Source organism: Martes martes (genome assembly GCF_963455335.1).
Source record: "Martes martes genome assembly, chromosome: 4".
Lineage (NCBI taxonomy): Eukaryota > Metazoa > Chordata > Mammalia > Carnivora > Mustelidae > Martes > Martes martes.
The window spans coordinates 160,339,708-160,366,922 of record NC_137891.1 but is presented as its reverse complement, the minus strand read 5'-3'; the positions used below and the strand labels follow the sequence as shown (position 1 = coordinate 160,366,922).

At 47.6% G+C, this 27,215-nt stretch overlaps 1 protein-coding gene across 6 annotated transcripts in view; it reads left to right on the top strand.

Annotated features, from left to right (window-relative positions):
* Positions 1–24,987, top strand: part of NFYC (nuclear transcription factor Y subunit gamma) — a 67,494-nt gene extending 42,507 nt beyond the window's left edge. For 3 of the 6 annotated variants that reach the window (XM_080800826.1, XM_080800827.1, XM_080800830.1), the window contains exons 3-10: positions 2,096–2,167; positions 3,610–3,723; positions 7,520–7,615; positions 12,599–12,772; positions 16,109–16,267; positions 19,324–19,431; positions 21,888–21,947; positions 23,247–24,987. In XM_080800826.1, the coding sequence (XP_080656952.1) occupies positions 2,096–2,167; positions 3,610–3,723; positions 7,520–7,615; positions 12,599–12,772; positions 16,109–16,267; positions 19,324–19,431; positions 21,888–21,947; positions 23,247–23,366 (903 nt within the window). In that variant the 3' untranslated portion in view covers positions 23,367–24,987. Of the gene's footprint in view, positions 1–2,095; positions 2,168–3,609; positions 3,724–7,519; positions 7,616–12,598; positions 12,773–16,108; positions 16,268–19,323; positions 19,432–21,887; positions 21,948–22,934 lie in introns of all 6 variants that reach the window. The other 3 variants (XM_080800828.1, XM_080800829.1, XM_080800825.1) reach the window with 2 other exon arrangements.
* Positions 24,988–27,215: the final 2,228 nt, after the last annotated feature.

Here is a 27,215-nt window from a genome sequence, read left to right as displayed (position 1 = left end):
TCGTGTGGAAATACATAAATAAGCAAGCTGGGTGAGCGTGCACGTGCAAGCGAGTTATTGGGCCTTGTGGCCATAATCTTGTGCTATGCGTATCATCCTGGGAGGTCTTCCAGAGGAATTATCCCCAACATTCTCTTGGCATTTCTGTTTAGCATCATCGTTTTGTGTGATCTGCCACACAAGAAGGAAGACCAGTGATTGTTTTCGGTGATAAATGTTTTTTTAAATCCCTTTAGGGTCTGGCCCCAAGCCAGCATTCTCTTTCCCGCTGCTTCTGTCTGTACTAAGATCATACATCTGAAACTTAAATGGCCATGTTTTTTGTGTTGCTGTCCTTCTGCTTCTGTCTGAATGACATTCTCCTACTTTTCCAACAGGCAAATTCTGTAACATCCCTTAGACACAGTTCAGATGTCAGCCCTTCTGCGGAGCATTTGCCAGTCTTCTTGTTCATTCCAGCCCCTCCCCTGCCCTCACCCCCAGCGGGTTATTTCCTTTCTTGTCCCTGTGGGACCCTACTATAGCGTAGGGGGTTATAATATTTTTCTGTGGCAGTCTCTAACAATTAAACTATAATCTGTTAAAGGTAAGAGTAGATTTGCATCTTTTACGCAGTGGTAGGTACCATATAATCACTCTTAGTTGAGTTGCATGAATGAGAAATGAGAACAGTAAATATATCCTGCTGTCTTTTTAGGGCGAGATTTTAATAATTTGGACTTGTGAAGCTCCTCCAGTCCAGGGTTAGTTCTAGTAGAGGCTTTATGGAAAATGTTTTACCTAAGCTGGGAAGGGAAAAGATAAAAAATTGGTGTTGGAGGTTTATAGAGGTGAGTGGTCCCAAGCTGCTGGTTGGGCTTATGAGGAGAAATCCAGTGTTTCAGTGTACATTCTATCATAATAAAGCTCTTCCTTCTGTAGTTATAAAAATGGATTCTGGGGAGGCTGGTGACCTTTTCCCAAAAGGCCCCACTGCCTTCTTTGGCATATAGTTGAGGGTTTCTGTTGTTGGTCTTGGAAAAGAAAGTTCACTTACGCATGTTCAGTATACCAAATTTCAGCTAATAGCTGCTCCTTCCATAATGTGATGGTGCAAATTCCCCAGTGAGCACCTTGGGCTTGGTGAGTCACATTTCAGACCACTTACAGAATCTGGAGCTTGACACCTGGACCCAATAGAGGTTTTGCTGATTTTAGCCAATCTCTGCCTTTGCACCTTTCTCTTCACTGCAGCTTTGAAACCTAGAATTGATTTTTATTTCTAGAATTGCATCCATCACTGGGCATGTGTTTGAGTACCAGTAGTATCAGAATAAAAAATGGCTTAAATCACAAATAATTGAAGTAGTGCCGGTCAAAAAGCCCTTTCCTAAATCCTATCCACATTAAAGTCATGTGGTTTCCTCCCAGCCCAGTCTTGTTGGTTAAAGGAAAAAGTGCTAGGGCTGTTCCTAAAAGGCAGTTAATAAATTCACCCCTTTTTCCCCATGCTCTTCCACTCCTACCCACAACCCCAAGCAAACTTTGGAGACAAGGCCTTTGCTGCTGGGGTGGGAAAGGCCCTCCTCCCTGATTTCTGGTGTTAGCTTAGTGTAAAGGTCAGAAGTAGCCAGTGCCAGCCAGTACTGGCTGAAGGCAGCTGTGGGTCACTGTGGTCTGGTGCTGCACCTTGCCCTTGTAGTCCCAGAATAGAAGAAAGACCTGGCAACTTAAAGGAATGCCCCTGAGGCAAAAATCTCATTTTAACCTGCATATTGCAGACTGGTAAGCTTTGGGGGGGAGGTACAGAGGAAACGCTCATAATGCATCTCTATATTGTGCCAGCAAAGAGTCTGGTACTGTTTGGGTCTACTTTTCATGAGGGTGCTGGTAGATGGCATAATAAATTTATCCTGAAACCCTTTAATTGTTTGAAGCTCTGCATGGACTAAGAAGAATTTTGCTCCGGGACTTGGATTCTCTTCTTTTAATCTGTACCTCCTCTCCTACCGTTTTTCCAAAAAGGAGGAACTAGGCCAGTCACAGTGTTTCATGGTGCCTGTCGTGCCCTGCTGGTTGTCCCCACCATTTATGTGCCTTTTGTTACTCATTTCAGAAAGATTTCCGAGTACAGGAACTCCCACTGGCTCGTATTAAGAAGATTATGAAACTGGATGAAGATGTGAAGGTGAATTCATATTCGTTTTTATTATTCATATTGAAGCTATGATGGTGGGTAGATTGTCGCTCCTTTTTGTAGTGCTCAAAGTTTAATTAAACAGAATGAAAATATCGTTATTGTCTCTTGCTTGTTTTATTTGGTTCCTGTCTAAAATTGTTAAGTGAGCTGAAGTTGAACAGTTTTAATTATTATATAGTGCTTCTCTGGAAATTAGGGATATCCTGTTTTCCAGATGTTGATAATATACTGAGGGTTTGCTTTTTGAGTCACCCATCTTTTCACTGTGCAGGGTGAACACAAATCGTCAAATCAGCAGGACAGTGCATCTTCTCAATTAGCATCTTATTGCTGTCTCTACTTGTCAGTGTGAGCTCTAAGAAATGTTTAGGAATGATACTGCTTCCGTTCTAACTTTTCTGTCTGTGAGTTGTTTTATGTGACTTAACGCCTATGAAAAGATTTCCTTGCAAGTGACTATTTTTGTATACCTAAGAGCCCACCTCCCATATCAACTCCCGGAGAGAAAGTAACGCTCTCTCCTTGTCACTCAAAACTAACAGTCCCCTGGGTTTGTATAGAAAGCTAAGCTAACAGTTCACAGTAATTTCCCCTTTTATTAGCTCTCATTCCTTCTCATGGTAACCCTGTGAGATTCGATAGGATAAGAATTATGTAGTGCCATCATAAAGATATGGAAATAGACACAAAGGGGTTAAAAGTGACTCACCCAGAGTAAAAGAACCAAGATCCCAGTTCTTACCTCCTGCTTCCTTAACTCCAGACCTCTTCCCATGGCTCTGTCCTGCACAGACCACCTCACCAAGGGTTCAAGTGTTCAAACAAGGAGTCTTGTTTGACCAAGAGCTTGAACTTCGAAGTCAGACATGAGAAGACAGCTTACATTACTTGAGCACTTACTAAATGCCAGGCCCTGTGCTGGGTGCTTTTACATGTATCACCTCATTTGATGCCCGCAGCAACACAGGAAGGTTGTGGGAAGGTTGTCTTCTTTTTCAGTATGTGAAAAATGAAGCCCAGTAGGATGGGAAGCCTGAAATTTTATCTGAATCCATTGGCTCTCAAACTTACTATCTTTCCCCACATTGTCTCTCCTTAGATTAGAACCTAAACCCTGCCACTTACTGGCTCTGTGGCCATGGGCAAGTCACTTCTCTCCTAAACCCTAGTTTCTTTGAAAGTCTGTTACGAAAATAAGAAAGTGCATGGTAGGTCCTAGAAAAGTAAGTATTCTTCCCTCTTCCTTTCTTCTACCAGCTATCTGCTTTGTCCCTGCTTGTGGATTTGTTTTACCTTAGAATTTCTTGAGGCTGTCACCTTCTCATTTTCCAGACCTTGCCTCATTGTCCATGGCAGGACATGAGGCAAGGGACAAAACTGGTTTGAATGACATGCTGGTGATTGACAGGGAGGGCCTACGTCTGTTGCAGATGATCAGTGCAGAAGCCCCTGTGCTCTTTGCCAAGGCAGCCCAGATTTTTATCACAGAGTTGACTCTTCGAGCCTGGATCCACACAGAGGATAACAAGCGCCGGACTTTACAGGTAACGTGGATGTCCATGGGGGAACTGGGCAAGTAGCTGTCTTTGCCTTCACCTGCTTCTCTTGCGTAGTTTTGGGCCAATGATTGTTCTTCCTTAGATTTCTGGCAAACTGATATGTGAAATTGGCATCTTCCTCCACTGTTGTGAGGCAGACTTACCCTGTAGCCATAATAGTATTTCCCCACCAAGGATCTTCATTGCCAGTTCTTGTGGTTTTCACAGCTCAGTGACTGAACTCTTCAGTTGGTGAGGTCTCCCTATAAACAGGCTGACAGGATACTGATCTGTTTCCAGATGTAAACAGCCTCTGGTTGGAAGCCCTGAGAGACTCCAGAAAAGAAAGTCCCAGGAAGAATCCATCTCACCCACCTTATTTGCCCTTTTTGTTCCTTGTCTACCTTCCTGGGAATCCTTTCCTTCTTTTTCATTTTCTTTTTATTTTAATCCAGAAAAATCAGCATTCATATTGTGTGAAGACCCTTGGTCATTGGCTCTAGAGGCCTTTCTCTTAACAGCCAGGCCCCAGTTCTTGGAGAAAAGGTTTCCCAGACATAGAGGAAGGGTGTGACAGAAGACACTGACAGTCTTTCAGTAACAACGCTAAGAAAGTAAATTGTTTTCTCCTTTGTTTCCCATTACTTCCAAATTGAAGATGCACGCATATTTGTTCTACAAATATTTATTGAACACCCACAATGTGCCAAGAGCTGTTCTGGGCTCTGGGGATTATTAACACACAAAACAGACCCAAATCCCCACCCTTGGGAAACCTATATTCTAGTGCAGCTAAACATGGCGAACTTACGTGATGCTGCTTTGAAGTAAGCCTATGGCTCTAGAGAGATCCAGTTAAAGTTACCTTCAAGATCAGTTCAGATTAGGGGCGCCTGGGTGGCTCAGTCGGTTAAGCATCTGCCTTCGGCTCAGGTCATGATCCCAGGGTCCTGGGATCGAGCCCCACATTGGGCTCCCTGCGCAGTGGGGAGCCTACTTCTCCCTCTCCCTTTGCCTGCCACTCCCCCTGCTTGTGCTTTCTCTGCTAAATAAAAAAACAAAAAACCAAAAACAAAAAACCCAGTTCAGATTAAAAAGTAAAATAAGCAAAACACTTGGACAGGCCCTTCAAAAAAGAAGATATCCTGGGGTCCTCAGTTAAGACATCTGACTTCGGTTCGGGTCATGATCTCAGGGTCCTGGGCTCAAGCTCCACGGGCTCCCTGCTCAGTGGGGAGTCTCCCTGAGATTCTGTCTCCCTCTGCCTCACCCGAGCCCTGCTCGCATGCGTTCTCTCTCTGTCTCTCAAATAAGTACATAATCTTAAAAAAAAAAAAGATATCCAAATGACCAATAAGCATATGAATAGGTGTGCAACATCATTGTCCCTTGGAAAATAGAAATTAAAACGACAAGACATTGGTTTACACCCACTGGAATGGGGTTGACAGTACCACGTGTTGGTGAGGAAGTGGAGTGACTGAAACTCCTATTGCTGGGCTGAATGTGAAGTGTATAATCAACTCTGGGAAACTTTTTGGCACTTTATAATAAGCTTAAACATATCCCTGCTGTATGACACAGCCATCCCACTCCTGGATATATACCCCAAAGGGTGGACTTTCTTGTATAAGAATGTTCATAACAGCCTTGTTTATAATAGCCAAAGACTGGAAACAACTCAAGTATCCATCAAGATAGGGATATATAAACAAAAGGGATATGTTCATATAATGGGTTACTGCTCAACAGCAACAAAAACAATTGATCCATCCAGCCTGGGTGAATCTGAAAAAATTATGTTAAGCAAAAGAAACCAGAGGAGAAAATCATACAGCACATGATACCATGTACTGTCACCATCTATGGTGATAGAAATCAGAGTAGCGGTTCCCTCAGATTCGGGAGGAAGGCCGTTGGTTGGAAGGGTTAGAGGACACTTTATAATCTTATCTAGGTGATAGCTATCTGGCTGCATGTATTTATTAAAATTCATCAAACCTGTGTCCTTAAGATTCCAGTGTTTTACTGAATATGAGTATTCAGGAGAACATCACTAGCATTAAGAGAAGCAAAATGTTAAAAAGACCAACTTAAGTATATTTGTGTTTCCCAAATACTGTAGAACACTTCGGTGTATGTTTGGAGGTGCTCATTATTCTGTTCCCCACCCTTGCTGCTCCCCCAGTTCCATCCATAGATGAGCTGTTTAGATAGCTTTGAGTAGGTGACATCATCAGGAATGTGATACTATATCGTACTGATCTTAAATGAGACCTGGCAGCCTTAAGATGCTCCCTGCTTCGGTTGGAGGGTTTATTATCAAGCTGATGGTTGGCAAGAAGGGTGGATTGGAGGTTTGCATTTCAGTGGCTTGGGGCCATCACAGAGACAAGGGAAAGGAAAAACAGAAAATTTCCATCCCCTTTTCTTTTGTCTGGTGAGTCACCTCTTTTAAGATGTGATATATAGAGATTGCTAGGCATTTCTGCTATCATGTTGACTTTCTCCCCCAATATTTTATTATGGAAAACATTCAGACATAAGCACAGTTAATAGTGAGTACCTGTATACTCACCACCTAGATCCTACTGTTAACAGTTTGCTCGCTTCATCCTATCTGTCCCTCTATCCATCGAGTCACATATTTTTTTTTTAAGTGGCTCCACGCTGGGCCCCAACACAGGGCCCAAACTCATGACCCCAGGATACAGACTTGAGCTGAGATCAAGGTTGCTTAACTGACTGAGCCACCTAGGCACCCCCATCTATTTTTAAATGCATTTCAAAGTTTACTTTCCCTAAAGGCTTCAACACAGGTATCGTTCACTAGAGTTCACTACTTTTTCCTGTTTGTTTTGCTTTAAAATTATCATACAGTGAAATACTCCTATCTTAAGGATACATAGTGTGTTTAAAATTTTTTTTTTTAGTTTTTAATTAAAAAAAAAAACAACTAGTTTTATTATTTAAAGAAAGGGAATATCACTCTTCGAATTCCATTGGAACCAGGGCTTGGTTTCAGAATCTTTTAGTCAGTTCTGCTAACTTCAGACTTCTGGTATTCATACCACATTAAATAAGATTTAAACCGTGGATTTAACGTTGTGACTTTATTATTTATTTATTTAAAAGGATTTTATTTTTTTGGCAGAGGGAGACAGCAAGAGAGAGAACACAAGCAGGGGTAGTGGAAGAGGGAGAAGCAGGCTTCCCACTGAGTGAGGAGCCTCATGCGGGACTCAATCCCAGGACTCCGGGATCATGACCTGAGCTGAAGGCAGATGTTTTAACGACTGAGCCACTCTGGCGCCCCTAAGTTGTGACTTTAAATTCCAAAATACAAATCATAGACTTGTGGGAACTAACATTCTATAGATTGATGAGTAGAAAATATGTAAGAAGTTATTTAATTAGGATTTCACTAGAGATACCAAAAGGTTGTAAGCTTGAATAGTAGCCGAACCTTGCTAACCACACAAGAAACAGAAACCTGCCCGTTGAGATTGCTGGATTTGTACGAACTTAGCTGGAGTATGACAGTTTAACAGCTGTGGAGAGGACTTGGGGTAGGATCCAGCAGAGGTGGTTGTTGTAATTGGAGGCTCAAATACCCAGTTTGTAGAGCATGAACTACGTGCATATCTTTTTTGTGAGTGTCTGCCCATCAAGTCTGACATGAGGTTTATGAGTTTGGCTTAGAAGTCATCATCTTCTCTTACTTGTGACGTGGAGGGTGTAAAGCCTAGTCAACTAGTTTCTCCCCCAGATTAATTTTTAACCCTGCTTTTCTTTGTTACAGAGGAATGATATCGCCATGGCAATTACAAAATTTGATCAGTTTGACTTTCTCATCGATATTGTTCCAAGAGATGAACTGAAACCTCCAAAGCGTCAGGTGAGCTGGGACGGCCTTGCTCCTGCTTCTGGCTGAAGAGCACCTTGCACACTCGTGTCAGATACACTCCTTTTCCTCTCTCAGCTCAAGTCATTTGCTATTCCTTTTGCTTTTCTTTGTCTAGACCAGATCCATCCTTAACATCTCCCTTTGTTACTCATTTATGGATACTTTTAACTCAGTGCCTCTGAGGTGGTATTTCAGTGAAAGTAGACAAAATAAGAATTAAAGAGAAGTTACAGACAGTAAAGTGAAGCTCTTTTCAAGGTACCCTAGAGAATCTCTCAGAGTTCTTAACACGGAATGGGAGAACATTCTTAGCAAGGTACAGATTTTAGATTCTCAAGATTTAAAGAAACAGCTTCTCTGCATGCACAGTGGTGTTTGGAGTGAATGGACTTGGGTTTTCTCTTACTCTGGATTGCGGTTCTCTGTGTAGTGCTTGAGCTATACATTAGATCACCTGCTAGGGTTTCAAAAATACTGGCGTCCAGTCTTCACCCCACACCAGCTGAATCAGAATCTGTTGTGGGGAGGCCCAGGTCGCAGTACTTTTTAAAACTTTTCAGATGTTTTTAATGTGCAGCCAAATTTGAGAACCACCACTTAAACTGTTTTCCCAAGCAATCACGGGAAAGAATGTGACTGTCTTCGCCTCTCTTTTGCCTGCCCCTCTCCAGAGGTCACACTGACTTTTTTTCAGCACCTTGGGTGCATCGAGCTCTTAACTGCAATTTTAATAGACCCCTTTCCTGTATAGCTCATTGTTTGAGGCACGCGGATTGCATGACTCAGTAGGTGTGGTTAGAGACTCTTGGAGAATAGTGGCAGTGTCTGGCAGGAGCAGAGCTGTGCTTTTGTTCTGCTTGCTTTATCTTGTTAATAAAATTTTGAGTGTTTTTAATGAATTATTTCATAATATATTATCCTTAGAACAGAGTCATTCAGTGACAACCATTCTCCTATGCTGTCTCGCACTAATAACCAGTCAGGAAGTGTAGAAGTGCACATCTTAAAGGACATTTATAATCCTGACCCTGCCTGGGGGCCTTTGGATCAGCAGGCCCTCTGTCCCCTCCTTGTTAGAGCAGGGCGCTTCACTGCGGCTCCGTTCTTTCTGGGCAGTCTTTGCTACTGTAAACATCCTTGACTGGAAGCTGTAAGGTGTTCAGAGGAGCTTTCAGTCGGATGTTTACAGCGGCAGGCTGCCACGGTCGTCCCCAGCTGCGCAGCGCCTTTGAAACCATTGCAGGTTTGTGTCCACGGGCTCAGTTCCTCCTCTTGGGGTGTTTCCCTCCTCTCTGAGAAGTTCCTGCCACAAGAACTCAGACCACTTCTCTTCCTCCAAAACAAGTGCTACCACACCCCTGCTCTCCTTGTTGGAATTTGTTTCAGAAACCCCCTTTAAAAACAAGGTGGTGAGCCCTGTGACAAAATCAGGCCTTGTGCTAAGTCCTCCTCATTCTTTTTGGGCTGTCTGCTGAACCAAGCAGCTGGAGGGAAGGGTGATGTCCTGTCCCTTCCTCAGGTCTTCAGTGCCTGGTGCTCTCGCAGTGTCAGATAGCTCCTAGTTCCATCCTATCCTGACCGTAGTGCTGTGATCCATCCCCTTTTAAAGTGTGTCTATCTGAAACAGCTCCTTGCTGCCTGGATTCAGGTCTTTGTAGGTGTTCAAGCCATTGATTTGAGTCCTACTGGGGACAGCTGCTGCCTGGCCTTTGAAAGGTTGAGATTGCTGAAAGCTGGCCTGAAATTCTAAGATAGCACTTTTAGTCCTCTGTAGACATGAAGTTTTCCCCAGCTCCAAATTGGCTGGCACCTCCTTAAGTCCTTTAAAAGCGCCTACTCTCCAAAACTCACCCTTTCTGAAGGAGGCAGCAGTTCATTGTGGCTACTGAAGCAAATGTACTTTTTTCAGTCTGGGGCTGGCTGCACAGCTCCGTAGTGATGGCCCGAGGATGGGGTGCTGCTCATTCTCTGACGTTTGTCAGTCTCCACTTCTGAAAAGATTCCAAGAGCAAGCCCTCTCTGGTCAGGGAAACCAGTGCGAAAGCTGGGCAGATGCCCCATTCTGAATTGATCCAGTCATTTGGAGATTGTTCTAGCACAGGGGGTAATTCCCTACTTCTGGGGAAAGAAACTAGCCAGAAATATTGAGTTGTAGATCTAAGGTCCTTGACTTCTCAGAGATGCTTGGACATTTCTCTTGGTCTTCGGGGAAGCAAGTAGACTATTCAGAAGCAGAGGGTAGTTGAAGCTGACTTCTACCCCACTAAAGCTATGAGTTGAAAGTTCCTGCCCATTGAAATGTCATTTTCTCTTCACCCATTTCTTTAAACCAAGCATAATCATTCCCTTGCTAGCTTGCCCTCCATTGGCCGGATGAGTCTTCATGATGCAGAAGAACCTTAGATGTGCCTCCTTCCATCCCAGTGATTCAAGAGCAGTCATGCCTGATCCTCAAAACACTGCCCTGAGCGCCTCTCCTTGGTACTTCCTGAGTGTCCTAGGCACTGCCTGGTTCCCGAACAAGAGGGTGTGGTAGGCAGGATAGGAGAAGCTCTTTACCGTGCTGTCACCATTTTTGGCAGGAAGTATTTTGGCTTCGGAAAGGGGTGCTTCAAGGAACTGCTTTTTGTTTGGTAGAAAGACTATATTCACTTGCAGGTTAGTTGCAGTGAGAGAGAACCGGAGACAACGCAATCACAGGTCAGGGCTGGGAAATGCCAGTTTCTCCCTCCTCCTGACTTCCTTCAGGTTGGTTCTGGGGAAGTCTCAATCCTCTCCACCCTCTCATTTACCCGAGAGCTTTTATAAGTTAGGTCTAGAGTATAGTGATTGATGTTTTTTACAAGATGGGAAGGGCATTCTCAGTGGAAAATAAATACATTGAACCTATTTCAAGACCTTTAAATAGGTTGGCAGTTGGCGTCTGTTTCTTGGTTAAGGGAGGGTATCAGTGTTTATATATTTATCATGGTAAAAAGTCGAGTTGAAATAGAGGTGCTGTTGTCACAGTTACGTTGTTCTGGGGACTGAGACCTAAATGAGAAAAAAAGGGGACCTCCTTTTTCTTCTGCCTCAGTGTGATTACATTCAGGGTTCAAACTGTTTGGGTCTGAAGCACAGAACACATTAATAATCTAGAAAATTCATTTATGTCTGAGGACTAGCTTAGAAACCCAGAAGGTTAAAAGTGTCTATTGAGGCTGGGTGGGTGGCCATTAGGGAATCTTGTGATGCCGGGACCCCAGTTCCTGAAAGGCTAGATGTCAGAAGTCCTAATTCTAGTATCTGGGGCCCCCCAGTCATGCCCTGTTCTGTAGGGAACATAAAAACTTCTCCCTGCACAATGGCCACAGAATCCTAGAGGTAGCAAAAGAGAGTTTAGGTACTTTTTTCTGTTGGTAATAGCTGTTGAGTTCAAGAGAATGTGTCATACTACCAACTCAAGTTTTTAAGAAAGCACTTTCTGGGGCACCTGGATGGCTCAGTTGGAAGAGCATGCAACTGTTGATCTTGGGGTTGTGAGTTCAAGCCCCATGTTGGGTATAGAGCTTACTTTAAAAAAACAAAACAAAATCCCCAAAACTGCTTTCCTACCTGCAGCTCTCTGCCTGACTCTATAAATAATCTGTCCATCATTCAGCAACCTCTTAGTGCATACCTTACAAGGAAATGAATGGCTGGGACATCGGAGAGCAAGAGAGTTGAGCCCTCAAAGTGCTCTCACCCAAGCAGGGAAGGCAGTGAATTTGACAAGCAGGTACACCAAAGTGTGGTGAGGAAGGGACTGTGCAACATAGATTGGGACACCAAACCTAGTGAGGGTACGCAGTCAGTACCACCTGTGTCACTGTCACTTTGGGGAGTTTTGAGGCAGTCCACAGCATCTCTATACCTTGAATAAGTGTCTTTTCCTCTTTTCTTGAACCTGGTGAACTTATCCCAGAACAAGGAAGTGAGTAAATTAAGCTAATTTTCTGCTCAGCCAGCCCGAGTGGTTGTCTGTTTCTGTTGTTTTTGTTGTCCCAGGCAGGGGCACCGTGTGTCACAGGGCCCTCCGGAGCAGACGCCGACCTCTGTGTCAGTGGTCAGGGGCCCGCCAACCCCGGACCCCAGGCTCTAACCATGCCGTAGTGTGTGTAAACATCCTACACTCTCAGCTGTGAGCTCAAGGTGGCTGGGAGAGGGTTGTTTACTCCTTCTGCCATGGAAAACGTCAGCTGAAGAAGGAACGGTCTCTTCACCCAGCAGATTGGACCGAATGCGACCTCCCTAGTCAGCTAAGGCTGCCCCCTCAGCGGAGAGCTGTCCCTCAGGCCCCCCTGGGTTACGCTTCTGTGGCTAAGTACAACCAGAACCAGACATGATGCTGGATAGACGTGGCCCTCCGTGACCACAGTGCTCTTGATGTACTGTGAAAAGCCGGGCACTTACCTACCGGTGCTCTCAATCCTGACATTCAATTCTTAAGTTCCAGCCCAGGAAAAGCCCTGTTTCGCTTTCTCCTGCTCTGTCCCTCCAGAGCTGGCGGGCCCCAAATAAGGAGAGTGCTGCTTATTTGGGACATTGGGGGCCAGCCTGAGAGCTTGATGTTTGGGTAGCATCTTCCCAGTGCTCGCAATTAGCACCGTCTGCAGATCACAGGCCTTGACAGCGTTTACTGACAAGCACTGCTGGTGCGTGGTTTTTAGTTACAGTAATTATTTGCCCATTTGCAACTCATCACGCAATGGGTGATTACTCTGTACTTCAGAAAATTGGCTGTATGTTTTGTGAAGCCTATGGAATCTGTTATTTTTAGTTTGATTTAGCACAACTGGGCTCTTCGAATTCCACTTTCCCTTGGCTTCAAATGTGGAGAGCTCAGCATTCAGCAGGCAACTGCACAGAGTCCGTCTGGGGGAAGAATGGAAATTCACTGTGGCGGCTGCTGAGTCAGTTCTTTTCCTCTTACCTGCCTCTCCTTCTACCCCACAGGAGGAGGTGCGCCAGTCCGTGACTCCTGCCGAGCCCGTCCAGTACTACTTCACGCTGGCTCAGCAGCCCGCCGCCGTCCAAGTCCAGGGGCAGCAGCAGGGCCAGCAGACCAGCAGCTCCACAACCACCATCCAGCCTGGGCAGATCATCATCGCGCAGCCTCAGCAGGGCCAGGTCCGTGAGCTATACGGGGTGCCCACCAGCAGGACTGTGCCGCTTAGGTTCAGGATGGGAAAGGCCCGGCCTAGGCTGAGAGGCAGGCCAGTCATTACAGGGCACTGGACTTAAAGTCTGGAAACTTGGGCTTCTCCCCAGATTGAGCCACCCAGGTGATGTGTCACCCTGACCTCTCTGGGTCCCAGTTTCCTCAGGCTCAAATGAGAGTGCAGTGAATGAGACACCCTTCAGGATCCCCATGAGCTAAGGGAAAACTGTCTGTATTGTGCCCCATGAAGAGTAGTGACATCCCCATAGAAGGTATTGTAAGTGGACCCCATGGCTGCTGTTAGGAGATTAGGCATCGTTACCAGCTTGCATCCCTCTCTTCCTCTTCTCCCCATCATTTCTCTGTTGCACCATGGTTGTGTCAAGTGACCTTCTCTTTTTACCGTAGCAATCAGAATATTCTCTCTCCCCAGCAGTATTGTGAAAGCAGTAACATCCACATTTGTTGGGGGTCATGAGAGGCTGTAGAGAGCTCTGTTCTCTGAGCTCTGAATCCAAATTCTCTGTCAAGCATTAATTTATTCACCAAACATTGAGTCCTATCCTATGTGCTAGGGATAAAACAGTCCCTATTTTTAAGAATTTTCACAATCTAGTAGGGTACAAATACTTAAAGATTAAAATATCACCACATGGGAAGTGTAAGGAACTCTTAGGGATGTGTAAAGGGTGTTATGGGATCACATCAAAACGGATATCTTGGGGATGCCTGGGTGGCTTAGTCGGTTAAATGTCTGCCTTCAGTGCAGGTCGTGATCCCGGAGTCTTGGGATCCAGTCCCACATCGGGCTCCTTGCTTCTCCCTCTGCCTGCCACTCCCCCTGGTTGCTCATTCTCTCTTTCTGACAAATAAATAAATAAAATCTTAAAATTATATATATAATTAAAATATATATAATAAAAAATTATATATATATAATATATATATAACAAAACGTGAGGGAAGTGACAGGGGCAAATGTCAGAGAAGGTTCCCTGAAGGGAATAATACAAGTCTTAGAGGGAACAATGGCAACGAATCAGATAAAGAGGGGAAGGAGGGCTTTCCAGAAGAGAGCAAAGCACGGGCAAAGGCAGGAAACTGCACAGGGAGTGTTGGGAAGGCACAGTCAGCATGGGGGACATTTAGGCAAGTCTGAGAATAGAGGCAGAGGGCACTGGTAGCCTTGTGTCTGTGGGTAAGAGCTGGGTTTGCCTAGAAGAAACAAATTGGGGCAGAGGTAGATTTAAATATTAATGAAGATTTTAGGATTTATTCCCTGTCTCACTTGTTAATCCATATAACAGAAGTTTTAGGGTGCTTTCTCTTTGCCAGACACTGCTAGGCAGGAGAGGTTCAAAGATGATTGCCGCCCAGTCCCTGCTTCAAGGGGTTCACCATACCATGATGCCTAAGAGACCGTCTTTGGCTAATGCTGTGCCTCTGCGTTGGTGAGAGCTTTCCCTGCCAAAGGCTTTATCCCTTTACAGAGCAAACTTCAAGGGAGTCCACCAGGCACAGGTTCTGATTGGCTGAACATCCTAAGAAGCTCATGGCTGTTGTGCTCTGACAGCAGGGCACGCCATACGTGATTTGACAGATGCCATGCTAACACAAGCCTTCATTTTCCTGAAGTGATTTAGAAATACCTTGGAAATCCTCTTGGGAAAATTGAGTTGATAGAGTACAGTGATGAGTTGGCAGTATGCATTTTTTTTTAGTCAGCAAGAATTTCATCTCTCCTCTTCGCCACCTCAGACTGGCTTAGCTTGGAGCTGATGAGGCCTGCGGAGATGGTGAAGTTGGTCTCTCCCTGGGTCTCCTAGCCATTCTCTGTCCTGCTGCTTCAGGGTGGCCTTGTGCTGTGTCACCCCTCCTTGGACCTGTAGTAACGGCTATTTCAAGTTGAGTTCAGGTAACCTTTGCGGGACAGAATACTTACTCAGTGGGAAGGAAAGCATATTTTGGTAAAGTGAATCCTGTGTGTTCTGTCATAAAATTGGAAACTTCTATTCCTGGAGGTCGGGGGAATAGGCTGAGTTGAGAATGCTGGTGTGAGAATGGGAGGTGTTTCCTGTTGTCCCAGCCCACCCACCACATGTGTTTTTACATAGATCCCTCTGTCCTCTTTCCTCCCGACCTCCAGGTCATAGTAATTTCTCCTTACCTAGTAATCCTGTGAACCTCATCTGTAGTTCCTAGAACACGTCCCCTTCCCCTGTAACTTCAGATGCACAGGAGACCTGTGTGGTCAGAAACATAAGAGCATCAGAATAGCAGCATCGATAGAAGCCCAGGAGCCACTGAGACTCGCAGCATCTTCTTACTGAAGTGATTCGGAATTCAGAGTGGGGAGTTGTCATACCGGAACCGGGGCATTGGGGGTATAGGTGTGGTGTTTAAAAGATCCCACCCTCCCTCCACCCCACCCCCTCCCCCAGCAGATGAACAGTATGTACTGGTCTTCCCTGCTCTGGGTAGTCTGTAAGGGTCACATCTGGGACCCTTTTGAAATTTTGAAGTTTTGAAATTTGAGCAAGTGACTGCCCAACCCTTTTGACAGTTCCAAGTCTACCGTCTCTCAAAGGAGTAACTTTCCTGGAACTGCAGTCCATGAAGTGTGTATGAGAGACAGTCTGCCAAGTCATGGATGTTGGACAGAAATTTCTTAAAACTAAGGTTCCCGTTTCTGGAGAGTTAAGCTCTTGCTTTATTAAATTTGGTTACTCAGGGATAGCTTCAGTGAGCATCTAGGTCTTTGTGGTGTTTGCCTGTCCCGCGGGGAGCCAGCTTGATCTGGCCAGTGTAGGCTGCGGTCATTCTGCTCTCGTGACGCCGGCGTGTGCTTCGTCTTCCCCCACGCGTGCTAGAAGGGAGTCCGAGGTCCTGAGCTTCGTAAGTTCATCCTGACCTCACTCTGCATTTAGTCGGCTCTCCACATTCACCTACTCCATAGTTGACCTTGGCCATGCCTCCAGTGAGCTGTCATGGTAGCTTTGGATTCTTTTGTACCACGTGTCACAAAGGGGCTTTGGGAAGCTGCAGCATTTGAACCATAGAGGTGTTTTGGCCTGGGCAGGTATTCTGTACTGTGAGCCTAAAAATCTATGTGGCATTCTCCCATCTTTTATTTCGGAGAGTAACTTCAGCCGTGCTCTAGGCCCAGAGGACTCTGAGTATTGTTAGTTAGTGTTAAGATGAGTTTAGGCAACCACGGAAGGGGTTTGCTTCTAATTAACTGCTTGTTAGCCCCTACTGGCTCTGAGCTGGGGTTGAAGCCCTTTTCTCCTCACTCTTCTTTCCAGACCACACCCGTGACCATGCAGGTGGGAGAAGGCCAGCAGGTGCAGATTGTTCAGGCTCAGCCCCAGGGTCAGGCCCAGCAGGCCCAGAGCAGCAGCGGGCAGACCATGCAGGTGATGCAGCAGATCATCACGAACACGGGAGAGATCCAGCAGATTCCGGTAAGCCCTGCTCGGCCTCATCCCCGAAAGGCGCTGAGCTTACATGAGCACACAGAATATTGTGTCTACCCTTGTGTGTATGTGTACATACATTTCTCTAAACGATATCCCTGTTAACCCAGACCACGGCTTGCTTCCCTGTACCCTCACTGCTTTTGTTTAATCCAGCTGGGGTTCACCACTGTGGGGCAGCTCCTTTCGATTTCCCTGCGTTCCACCTACGCGGAGAGTGCTCGTAACCACTATTTCATGCCAAGACCCAAAGGCCCCATGAGGCAGTCCTGTCTTTTGATTAGCAGAGAATAAGAGGGAGGTGTACAGGGAAGGCCATAAATACACTTGTTGCATATTCATGAGTCAGTTCCCCTTGGAGCCTGCAGCAAAGTATATTTTTGGCTTTCATTTAACTTATCCATCCCTTCACTGTGGACTGCTGCTTCCTGTGTGCCTTGAGGGATTTCATTTCTTGGATTTGTTGGCTTTTTCACTTGTTCTTGCTCTTTTGTAAAAAATGTCCCATCTTAACACTTGCTATCTATACATTGGTCATTTTGCCACCCAGAGATGTAGAGAGGGAGTGACATGGAGCAGTCCTTCCATTTCCTGCCCCTTGCCCTTCCTGTGGTAAATGACATGTAGTCAGGTAAACTCCCTTGGACTTGGTTAACCACTTCCTCTTTGAAAAAAGCTCCATTTTTGGGACTGTTCTTATTAACAGAGTAATAGACCAAGAGAAAACTGAAGGAAAGCAGTGTGTGTGTGCCTCTGTGTATCTTTCTGTCTCCCCTCTCTCCTTTCCTCCCTTTCTTGTCCTTTTGGTGCACTCTCCCTCTGCTAGAGCTTGCTCCCTCTCACTCTCCCCCACCACCCCTCCACACACACACACACACACACACAGATCCATCAGTTCCAGGTGCCTTGCCTCACTGTCTCAGCCACTAACCCCAAGACCTCTCTTGAATGGTTCGTTCTCCATTTCACATGTGAAGGTGCCAGAACAAGTTCCCTTAAGCCAGAGAAGAGGAACCCCCCTGCAGTAACTTTAACTCAAGTCTTTCTGACTCCCAGTCACAGAGCTTTAGCCCAGATTTGTTGCGGAATTCGATAGTCTTAGATTCCTAATGCAGGAGTCTGCATTTCCGAATTCCTCGGAGTGCTCACCCCAATAGAGAGGACCTTCAGGAAGGAAACTTTGCTTCTCTTTAAAAGCCCGGAGGGCAGGCATTTTTGTCCTGGAGTTAACATCAAAAAGCTGTCAGGCTCCCTGGACCTCTCTTTGTGGTAGAGGACCGGGGGCAGAGTATCACCAGACGTCTCAACCTAAGTCTAAAAGAGGAGCTTCTTGCTCCTAAGAACTGCTTGAAACTGTCTGGCTCACAACTTTTCAGTCCCATCTGAGTTTCTGCAAAGAGCCCTCCCCAGCTGGGACATGTAAAATCCCTGTGGCTGTCAGGACACCTTCCCTGCTCTTGGGACAAGGCTGTAGTCTTTCATCCTGTGTTCCTTGGCTGGAGCTCTGGTGACTCCTGGGACCAGCCACCATCAGTCCCAGCAGATGAGGCTTCCCAAGCGTCCACCCAGCTGCCTTCATCCCCCAAAACTACTTAGTGCTGTTGCCTGGAAGCCACACTGTGGGACTTAGTGCGGGGCAGTCTGGGCCTGCATCACAACTTCCCAGCAGCTCTTGTTGGCATATTCTCAGAAAGAAATGACCACCCATCACCCTATCTTGCTCCATCTCCTGTGAACCAGATTCTTTACGGGTTTACATTTTATTTCCCTCCATTTTGCCATAAGTGGACAATTCTGGAATCTGGTCTACCAAGAGCTTCCAAGAACCACACAGACTACCAAGTGTTAGTCTTTTCTTGGTGACTCAGATCCTCTTTGAGGCTGAAGTTGCAGAGAAGCGGTGTGATTTAACACTGCATGCAGGAGTGCAGCTCCATTTATCAGCATTTTCCTCACGGAAGTAAAATAACCTGTAAGCTCATGAAGGCGAGGGGAAAACTTGCTCCAGGACAAAGACGCATAACTTGTCTGTTCGCTTCTAGAAGCTTACCATGGCAACAACAGCCTGCAGGGCTGCCAGGGGAGGGTGATGTCTGGGCCCCCAGATAGAGAGAGACCAGTCTGTCCTCCTGGCACCTCTTTCATCCCCCAGATCCCAAGTGTGAATGTCTGCAGTGCTCTGCTGACTCTCCTGTGCTGAGCAACCAGCCGCCTTGGTCTCTCCGTGTTCCCGCTCGAGGCACTGAGATACTTCATGCTGCCCTGGAGCGATAGGAGTCTGAGTTAAGGCTTTTAGCGCACAATTAAATGCAGCATGTGGTATTATTGTGTTATCTGAGACTTAATCTTAAGCTGAGGGACTCTAAGGGCATTTTTGTAGCTTTGGTTTCCCCTGATGGGGTTTTCTGTGAAAGGTTTATTGATTCATCTTCCCCTTGGGAGGAGTTTGGCCAGAAGCTAGTGCTGAACACCAAGGATCCTAAAAGACCCACAGACCCCCATTGGTCCTGGCTGTTAGGTACTGAGATAGTGAAGCAGGCCAGCTTTTTCTTCAGACATGTGCAGCATGGGGTTGGGCAGGACTAGGGCTAGGGTGTGGAGTGACAGCCATCTGTTTTGGGCTCCTGGCAGATGCTGGAACTCTTCTCAGTACCGCATCAGCCATCCCAGGACCTGAGGTGGTGGAGTTTGGAGATAGAGGGGAGAGTAGCCCAGACTTCAGGTACAAAGCATTCTGATCATGTCTGACAGTCTTTGGGATAAAATCCCGAGATAAACTGAGCCCAGTGAATGTTGAGGGTGTGGCCACGCTGTTTCTCACGTATGTGACCAGGTCCTCTGGGAATTTTCTCCAAAGTCCATTTAGGGAACGTACCCTCTTTTGTGTTTTGTGACTTGCCGGGTGGGGATGTTACAGTTTTCAAAGTAGGTTTCTTTGGAAGGGTCAGGAGGGTAGGGAGGACAGTCATCACCTCTGGTCATAGGAAGTCTGCCTGTTGAGGTCGCACTCAGTCTCCTGTATCTGCTTGTTTGCCCTGCTCTAGGTGCAGCTGAATGCCGGCCAGCTGCAGTACATTCGCTTAGCCCAGCCTGTATCAGGCACCCAGGTCGTGCAGGGACAGATCCAGACACTTGCCACCAACGCTCAACAGGTACGTGCCCCAGAGATGCAGGGCCTGGGTTGGGTAGGCGGCTGGCTGGAGCTGGCCTCTGGGGCTGCCAAGGAGGGCTCAGCAGTAGCTCTCACCACCTCACCCTTTGGCAAGAGCCGCCCCCACACCCTTCTCATCTCTTCACCCATAGGACAGACAGGGTTTATTGGAGGATTAGATTCAAAGTGTGTCTCTTACTATCTTATTCTCGTGGGACAAAGGAATGTGAAGGAGGGGAGATCTCAAGGACACTTGAAGAAAGCCTGATGTGTGTGTGCATGTCTGACTAGAGGAGGTGCTCTGACAGTGGGCCTCATCGCCAGGCTGAGTTTCCATCTTTAAAACCAGATAGCTGTTGTGTCCTGGCACTCCTTTGTCCTTTGGAAAGCTTGCGTGGCTTTTACTTTTACTTCCTCGTGCACACCTAGCCAGAGACTGCCCCCTTCATCTCCTCAAATATGGAAGACTGTGAGGCACAGGTGCTGAGGGGGCAGCCCCCCTGGTCTTGGGGGTTGGGGGTCATGGGCATCATTTGCAGGGGATGGGCAGTGCTGGTCAAGGGGAGGCGTTGTTAATGGATTCTTCTGCCTCAGACCCAAAAAAAGCAGCGATCGTTTAAGAGCTGGACGCGTCGGCCCAGTTGCATTTCTGGTGATGTATCTATTGACAGTGGTGACGGAGCTGAGTTTGTAGAGCAGCTCTCCAAAGATCTCATTTGGGAAAATAGGAATGAGCCAAAAGCAAGGCTTCAGAGTTCCATACAGTCTCTGGGATCATTAAAGGGCCCGTTCCAGACCCATTTCTTGGCTTACATAAGGACTTGGGCTTTTCCCTAAATGCCTTGGGGCTGACTGGTGTGGAGTCACATCTCCAGACTGGTCATACACTCAGGTACCCTTCTTTTTTTAAAAAACAAAAATGAAAAACAAAACCTTGTTAAGATTCTAACCTGGGATCCAAAACCTGTTCATGGCATGGGTGTGGGGGGGAAATGAAAAGGAAGAGTTTTTGGTTCCTCTGAGGTCAGTCTGGGGACCAGAAACTAAAGCCAGAAAGTGGGAAGAGTCAGGTTTTCGGACAGTAGTTGGGGAGAAGCCAGGAGGGGGCACCTGAGAGCAGTTGGGAGTCTGTGTTACAACAGATCTTAACTTGTGACAGCCTGGCACATAGTAGGTGTTTGGTATGTGTTTGTTGAGTGAATAATATACATATGGAATTTAAAGGTAAATGAAACTTTCTTTTCAGCTCATGTGGAGGGCAGTCCTGCCGGCCACAGGGCACAGCTGACCTCCTCACCTATGAAGAGTATTTTCCATTTGTCCCAGGGTCATTCATTTATTCTGCAGACATTTCTTTGAATACTTAACTTTGCACTGGGGTCTGTAAAGACAAAACATAGAACTTCTGCCCTCCAGCCGCTTACAGGCAAGTGGGAGGGAAGGACCCAAAATAGGGTACAACAGTAAGAAACCCTTCTGAAGCCCTTTCACACCAGTCCCCTCCTTACTCCTGACAGCCTCATGGGTAAGCCTGATGGGTTGTTTTTGGCTGTCGTGAGGACACTCGAGAGGACAGTCCTTATGTGGCAGTTTGGCTGTGACGGTTCCAGGAGATGGCACACAGAGGACTACTAGTCAGATGTTCCATAGATACACATACGCACACGAGCACGCTTCTGTCTTCTTCCTGGCCTGCCAGGCTGTATCGAGCAGCTGGCAGGCACAGTGTGGTGCAGTTCCACATGGCAGCACAGTTCTTTTCACATGTCCTTAAAATCCCCATGTGAGATTGTAGGTACACGTGGTCGATGTTTTCCCTGCCCCGCCCACTTCCACCTCCACCCCCTGCTTGGCCCAGAGGGCTGCACGTGGCCTGTCTCGGAAAAACTACTTCATAGGTGTGCCGCAAGGACTTCCAGGGCCAAGGCCACCTCCGCCAGGGTGTTTCGTATTCCAGTCAGATAATCTAGGTGATATGAGTTTGGTGTGGAGCCCACCTTCCAAGAATGAAAGGGACCACTCACCACTCTGCCCCACATTTTGCTGTCTGCATTCACTGGCTAAAAGACTCTCAGGTTTTCTGCCTAAGCCCTAAATGGGAGGCCTTGCCATGTTAGCTCCTAGGAGCTTGCAGTAAGGGGCAGGCGGGGGCAGATGGGGGGCAGGTGGATGGCAAGGGAGGTGGTTGTGGAGGTTCTGTATATTTCCCGCTCCGGGGTCCTCTGTGGTCTTCTGTACGGTGCCAGCGCTGAGTAGCCATCCATGGCAGGGGATGGGGGAAGGACCCTTGCTTTCCTGCTACTCTCTGAGCACCTGTTCTGTGCCAGGCCTCATTCTGGGCACTTTACATGCATTGTCTTGTGCGGTCCTCACCACCCTCTCCTGGCTGTGGACTGCTGGAGGGCTGTACCGGGCCCTGCAGCTGACCTGCCTGCTGTGCTGTCTTGATTCCCGCAGATCACGCAGACAGAGGTGCAGCAAGGACAGCAGCAGTTCAGCCAGTTCACGGATGGGCAGGTAGGACACCCGGTCTGGGCAGGGGCCGAGGGTGAGGGGTTGTCAGGGGTAGCAGGTGAGATCTGTGGGTTTGGATGGTTAGGGCCAGTGTCCCATTTTCTGTTAACGAGTGGACAGAAATTGTTAAAGCAAGTGCAGTCTTTAATTCGGAGCACCAGTCCTTTAGATGTAGACTTACGGGAGCTGAAAATCATCTTAGACATTATATAGCCCCAGTCCCCATTTTACAGATGAGTAAACTGAGTCCTAGAGATGAGAAGTGTCTTGTCTGTGCTCACTCAGCTCTTCATTGCAGAACTAGGACTGGAATGCAGGTCTTCTGTTTCCCTTTCTAGGACTTGTTTTTTTTCCAGGCTAGGCTACTTTTTAACAGCTGGATTAGTTGAAATGCAGAGAACATGTGACCTCTCGAGCTCTCTTGGTTCCTGGAATTCAGTCATTCTAAACTCCTGTGAGAAGGGAATCTTTCCCTTTCCCTCTGCCTTCTCCCTCCCACTTACGGTCCCAGAGACCCCGGAGTCCATGAAAGGATGACGCACCCCAAGCCCACGTTCTCTGCTGACCAGAAGGGAGAGGAGCTGGCGTCAGGACCCACCTCTGGCCTCTGCCCGCACCACGTGCCAGGCTCACATGCCAGGGCTCCTGTGACGGTGGGGAGGGGGAGATCTTTGCCTGTGGGTTTTTGGGGTGGACACCTGAGAAAGTCAAGTGTCCATTTGGCTCTGCCCTTCCATAGTGGCTATGTGAGCTGCTTCTCAATGCCTCATGGGTCTTGGCTTAGTATGTGTTTAAACCCAGGCCCCCTCCTCAGCAGGGCCCGTGCAGGAAATGCAGGTTCAATGTAGCCTCAGTCTGAGCCAGATACTCTGAGGAAAGGAGGAGGGGGGTAATCCTACTACCCCTGCTAGTGAGGATTACCAAGAGTTGGGGAAATGCGGACTTCCAAGCGGCTGGTAGAGTGGTTCAAATTGCTTGTGTTTGTCACAGAGGAACAGCGTGCAGCAAGCCCGAGGCTCTGAGCTAACGGGAGAGGCAGAGCCCAGAGAAGTGAAAGCCACAGGAAATGCAACTCCCTGCACCTCTTCCCCGCCCACCACACACACCCCCTCACACGGGGCCGGAGCCTCCTGTGTCTGCTGCTCCCAGCCCCAGCAGAGCTCCACATCCCCTCCTCCCTCTGACGCCTTACAGTGGGTGGTGGTTGAGGTATCTGGGGCCCCCGACCATCTTGAGGCCCATAGGGAGCTGCATGCCCCTCTCCCAGGGGTGACCTCACTCTCTCCTCTCCACCCCTCGCAGCAGCTCTACCAGATCCAGCAAGTCACCATGCCTGCCGGCCAGGACCTCGCCCAACCCATGTTCATCCAGTCAGCCAACCAGCCCTCCGACGGGCAGGCTCCCCAGGTGACCGGCGACTGAGGGCCTGAGCTGGCAAGGCCAAGGACACCCAACACACTTTTTGCCATACAGCCCCGGGCGATGGGCACAGCCTCCCTCCCCAGAGGACACGGCCGACCTCCGCGCCTCCTGCAGGCTAGGACACTGGTGCACTACGCCCCACGCCTGGGGGCCGAGATTCTCCAACAGAAAGATGCAATATTTTTTATTTCCTTTTTTTCCATTTTTTCTCCAAGGAATCAATATTTCAATATGTTGAGCTGTGTGTCCAATGCTATGAAATGAAAATATTAAATAACATATTTATGGCATTTTCTTGAAGAATGTGGTTGAAGAAATACTTCTTTTGTTCTCTCTCTTTTTTTTTATTCTTACCACTACTTCTTTTCAGGAGCAAATCTCCTCAGGGGGTACGTTATCTCCTGACTCTCGGAACAGCTGCTGCCCCCAGGATTTGCCGCCATCTCGTTCTGCCCTCAGATTGAGTTAGGTGCCTGCGTAGCTTCCTCTTCACTAGTGGTCCTCTTGTCCCAGAGCTCTGTGTGTCTGCACCCAGAGACCATGGAAACATTCCTTGCATTTAAGAGATGAACTCATTCGCCACGGAGAGTGGATGGTTTCATTTCCAAACCCTTCTCTCCCAGGGACCGAAGGAGACTAGAACTTCGTGCATTTGCCCACCCCCCTACCCCATTTTTTATTTTTAAAATACATTAAAAATTGTGCTAGTCTCCTTTGCTGCATGGACTTCAAACTGCATGAAATGCAATAAATCTCATTTTAGATAATTTAGAGTCTGGGTATCTGTGTCTGGGGGCACTCACGGGGCCACTTTGCTTGAGAAGGCTTGGAAATTGGAAAGGTTTGTTTGCCCTCAGGTTGGGTGTCTATGAAAGAGGGGGACCCTTGTGAGGAGGGGACTTTCAAAGCTAAGGGAACTTGGGCTACATATCTGATTCAAATGGAGGTCTTCAGCTGACTTTGAAGATGAACTGCATTGGAACCTGCCGCTCAGAGGTTCCTGCCTGCCTTACTGAGACTACCACAGGTGGGCCGGAATCCGCTGCATCCTGCTGGTTTGAGGGTCAAGAGAGCATCCCTCATGGAAGAAACTGCCTCTGTCCTTCAAACAAGTCCCGCCGCTTCTGCCTTCTGCCAAGGCACAGGCTGGCATCCTGAGCTGCCTGCTGTGGCCACGCCCACTCCCAGGGGCATGGTCTCTGCCGCGGTGGGTGGCCCAAGCTCCTTGTCAGCCCGCAGCAGGCCAGAAGGCTTCTACAGCTAGGGCCTACTTCCTAGTCATTGAAGCAGGAAGAACGGAGTGTTCTGCTGCTTCAGTGGCTTTCATGGGCCATGGAAGCCAGCAGTGAGCCACCTTCATAACCTTCACCATGCCATCCTTACAAATGGAATGAGGCCTGTTGTCATGGGAAGAGTAGGGAACTGAGTGCCATTTAAAGAAGGTATTAGGGGCACCTGGGTGGCTCAGTGGATTAAGCCGCTGCCCTCGGCTCAGGTCGTGATCTCAGGGTCCTGGGATCAAGCCCCGCATCGGGCTCTCTGCTCAGCAGGGAGCCTGCTTCCCCCTGACTCTCTGCCACTTGTGATCTCTCTCTGTCAAATAAATAAATAAAGTCTTATTAAAGAGAAAAAAAATAAGGTATTAATTTCTTCTCTGATGGTAATATGCCATGAAACCTTGGACAGCTCCCTTCTCTTTGCTATCTTAAGGGGTGAGGTGGGCTTTGATAGGAAAGGGCTTTGAAACTAGGCGACTGCAAGTCTGACCCTGTTACCCTGGTAATCCTCCCACTAAATGCTCCCCGATGTCAGCCATGGTAAGTACTTGGATGTCTATCATCTATTCATTTTCAGTCCTTTACCTGAGCACACCTTACTTCATTCCACAAGAAAAGATGGCTTGCGTTGAAAATATACACAATGGAACAATAAAATAGGACAAATGAGAATTAAGAAAAATATAATTGAGTAGGAGATTAGGATCATAAAAAGCAAGAACACAAATAGCCTGGCCATAAAGACCTACACAGTTGTTAGAATTCAGTTTCACATTTGACCGTTGGGCTTCCTGACCGCCAAAGCAAAGGGAGAGATGAGACCAGGTAAGAGATTCATACTATAAAGGGAAGAAAAATAACATTCTCCTGCAAAAGCAAAGATTTTCTTTGTTTTGAGGTTTGGGATACGTGGTGTCACTCCGGTGACAGCGTGGGAGGTGAAGCAGGTGATACTATCATAAGTCAGTGGGCCTGTTCTTCCTGACTCCCTAGTGCCCACACCTCCCCCTGTATTGAGTTCTCTTCTTTCTCGCTCGGGACTTTTCTCTGAAGGGGGTCATCTGGCTTTTCCCACTGTCCTGTATCAAGTCTCAGTGAGACATGCATATACTCCCAAAAGCCCAGCCCCCCAGGGAGAGATGCAAGCTGGGGAGGACACTGGCCTCAGGAGAGGCAGCAGCTCTGCTCTTTGACTTCCTGGCTGAGCCCCCATGTTGAGGCCACGGCACTGCCCCATCTCTCTGCTCTTCAATTCATTCCTAAAAGCCCAAGTAGTTGGGTTTTCACACCAGTCAGTGGTCCCCGTTTTCTACAGATGTCCATTCTTATTCTGGAGATGTTTCAATCAGTTGTGATTGGAAAGCGACTATCTTACTGAGCACGTTCCCTTTAAATTTCCCCGCCAGCAGGGCCCAACTGGGTGTAAACAAACACTTTAGTGCAGCCCTAGAGAGCCCCTATCTAATCCCCAGCACGATCCCCTTACATCCGGAGCATGCTTTCAACATTTTTCTTAGCACTTGCAGCATCCGTCCTCCCGATGATCTTCAGGTGACCCTGCAGGGGAGACAGGAAGAGGGATCATGATCCTGCGTTACAGAGGGAGACATGCAAGGCCCAGCATAGTGCAGCGACTTGCCCAAGGTTACTCCATGGACTGGGATGGAGCTGAAGCCAAAATACTGGCCTCCTGACCCCCTGTGCGGTGTCTTTCTGGCCGGTGGTGGTGGTGGTGGTGGTCCAGGTGGTGGCTGTAAGAATAAGGCTTTACTAATTGTGAACTGTCTCCTGTTACTCTACCTCCCCCCAACCACTGGCCCAGTCTTGAGTATATGTGGAATAAATAAAGCAGTTAGATCTGGTGTGTGGACAGATGGTGGCTGGGATTACTCTCAGAGGCTGATGCCAGAGACTGGAGGCCCCTGGGATTAGGAACAGACCACCTGGGCAGCCTCCTTGCTACTCAGTTCTGCTGAGGCCACAAGGGGGCGGCATGCAGCGCTTCCCCAAGTCTCAGGGAGGTGCCCTGACCAACCCTTATCCCAACTTGAGACGATGCCGGGAACTACATGGGGTATCTCAATGGGTCCTAGGTTCTGAACCCCCTCACCCATAAAACCCTTAACTTTTTAAAAAGTTTTATTTATTTATTTGACAGACAGATATCACAAGTAGGCAGAGAGGCAGGCCGGGTGCTGGGGGGAAGCAGGCTCCCTGCCGAGCAGAGAGCCTGATGTGGGGCTCAATCCCAGGATGCCGGGATCATGACCTGAGCCAAAGGCAGAGGCTTTAACCCACTGAGCCACCCAGGTACCCCCAAACCCTTAACTTTTGAAGGCAGGGGCATTCCTGGGGCAACTGAGGGCTGGAAGCACTATCCAAGTATTACATCAGGGTAGTTTCTCAGGTTTGATTTTATTTTTTAAGTGATCTTTACACCTAACATGGAGCTCGACCTCGTGACCCTGAGATCAAGAGTCACAAGCTCCACCGACTGAGCCAGGCAGGCGCCCAGGTTCTCAGATTTTATAAGGGCTTTCTGGCAGTCCAAATTCATTCAATGCCCTTATCT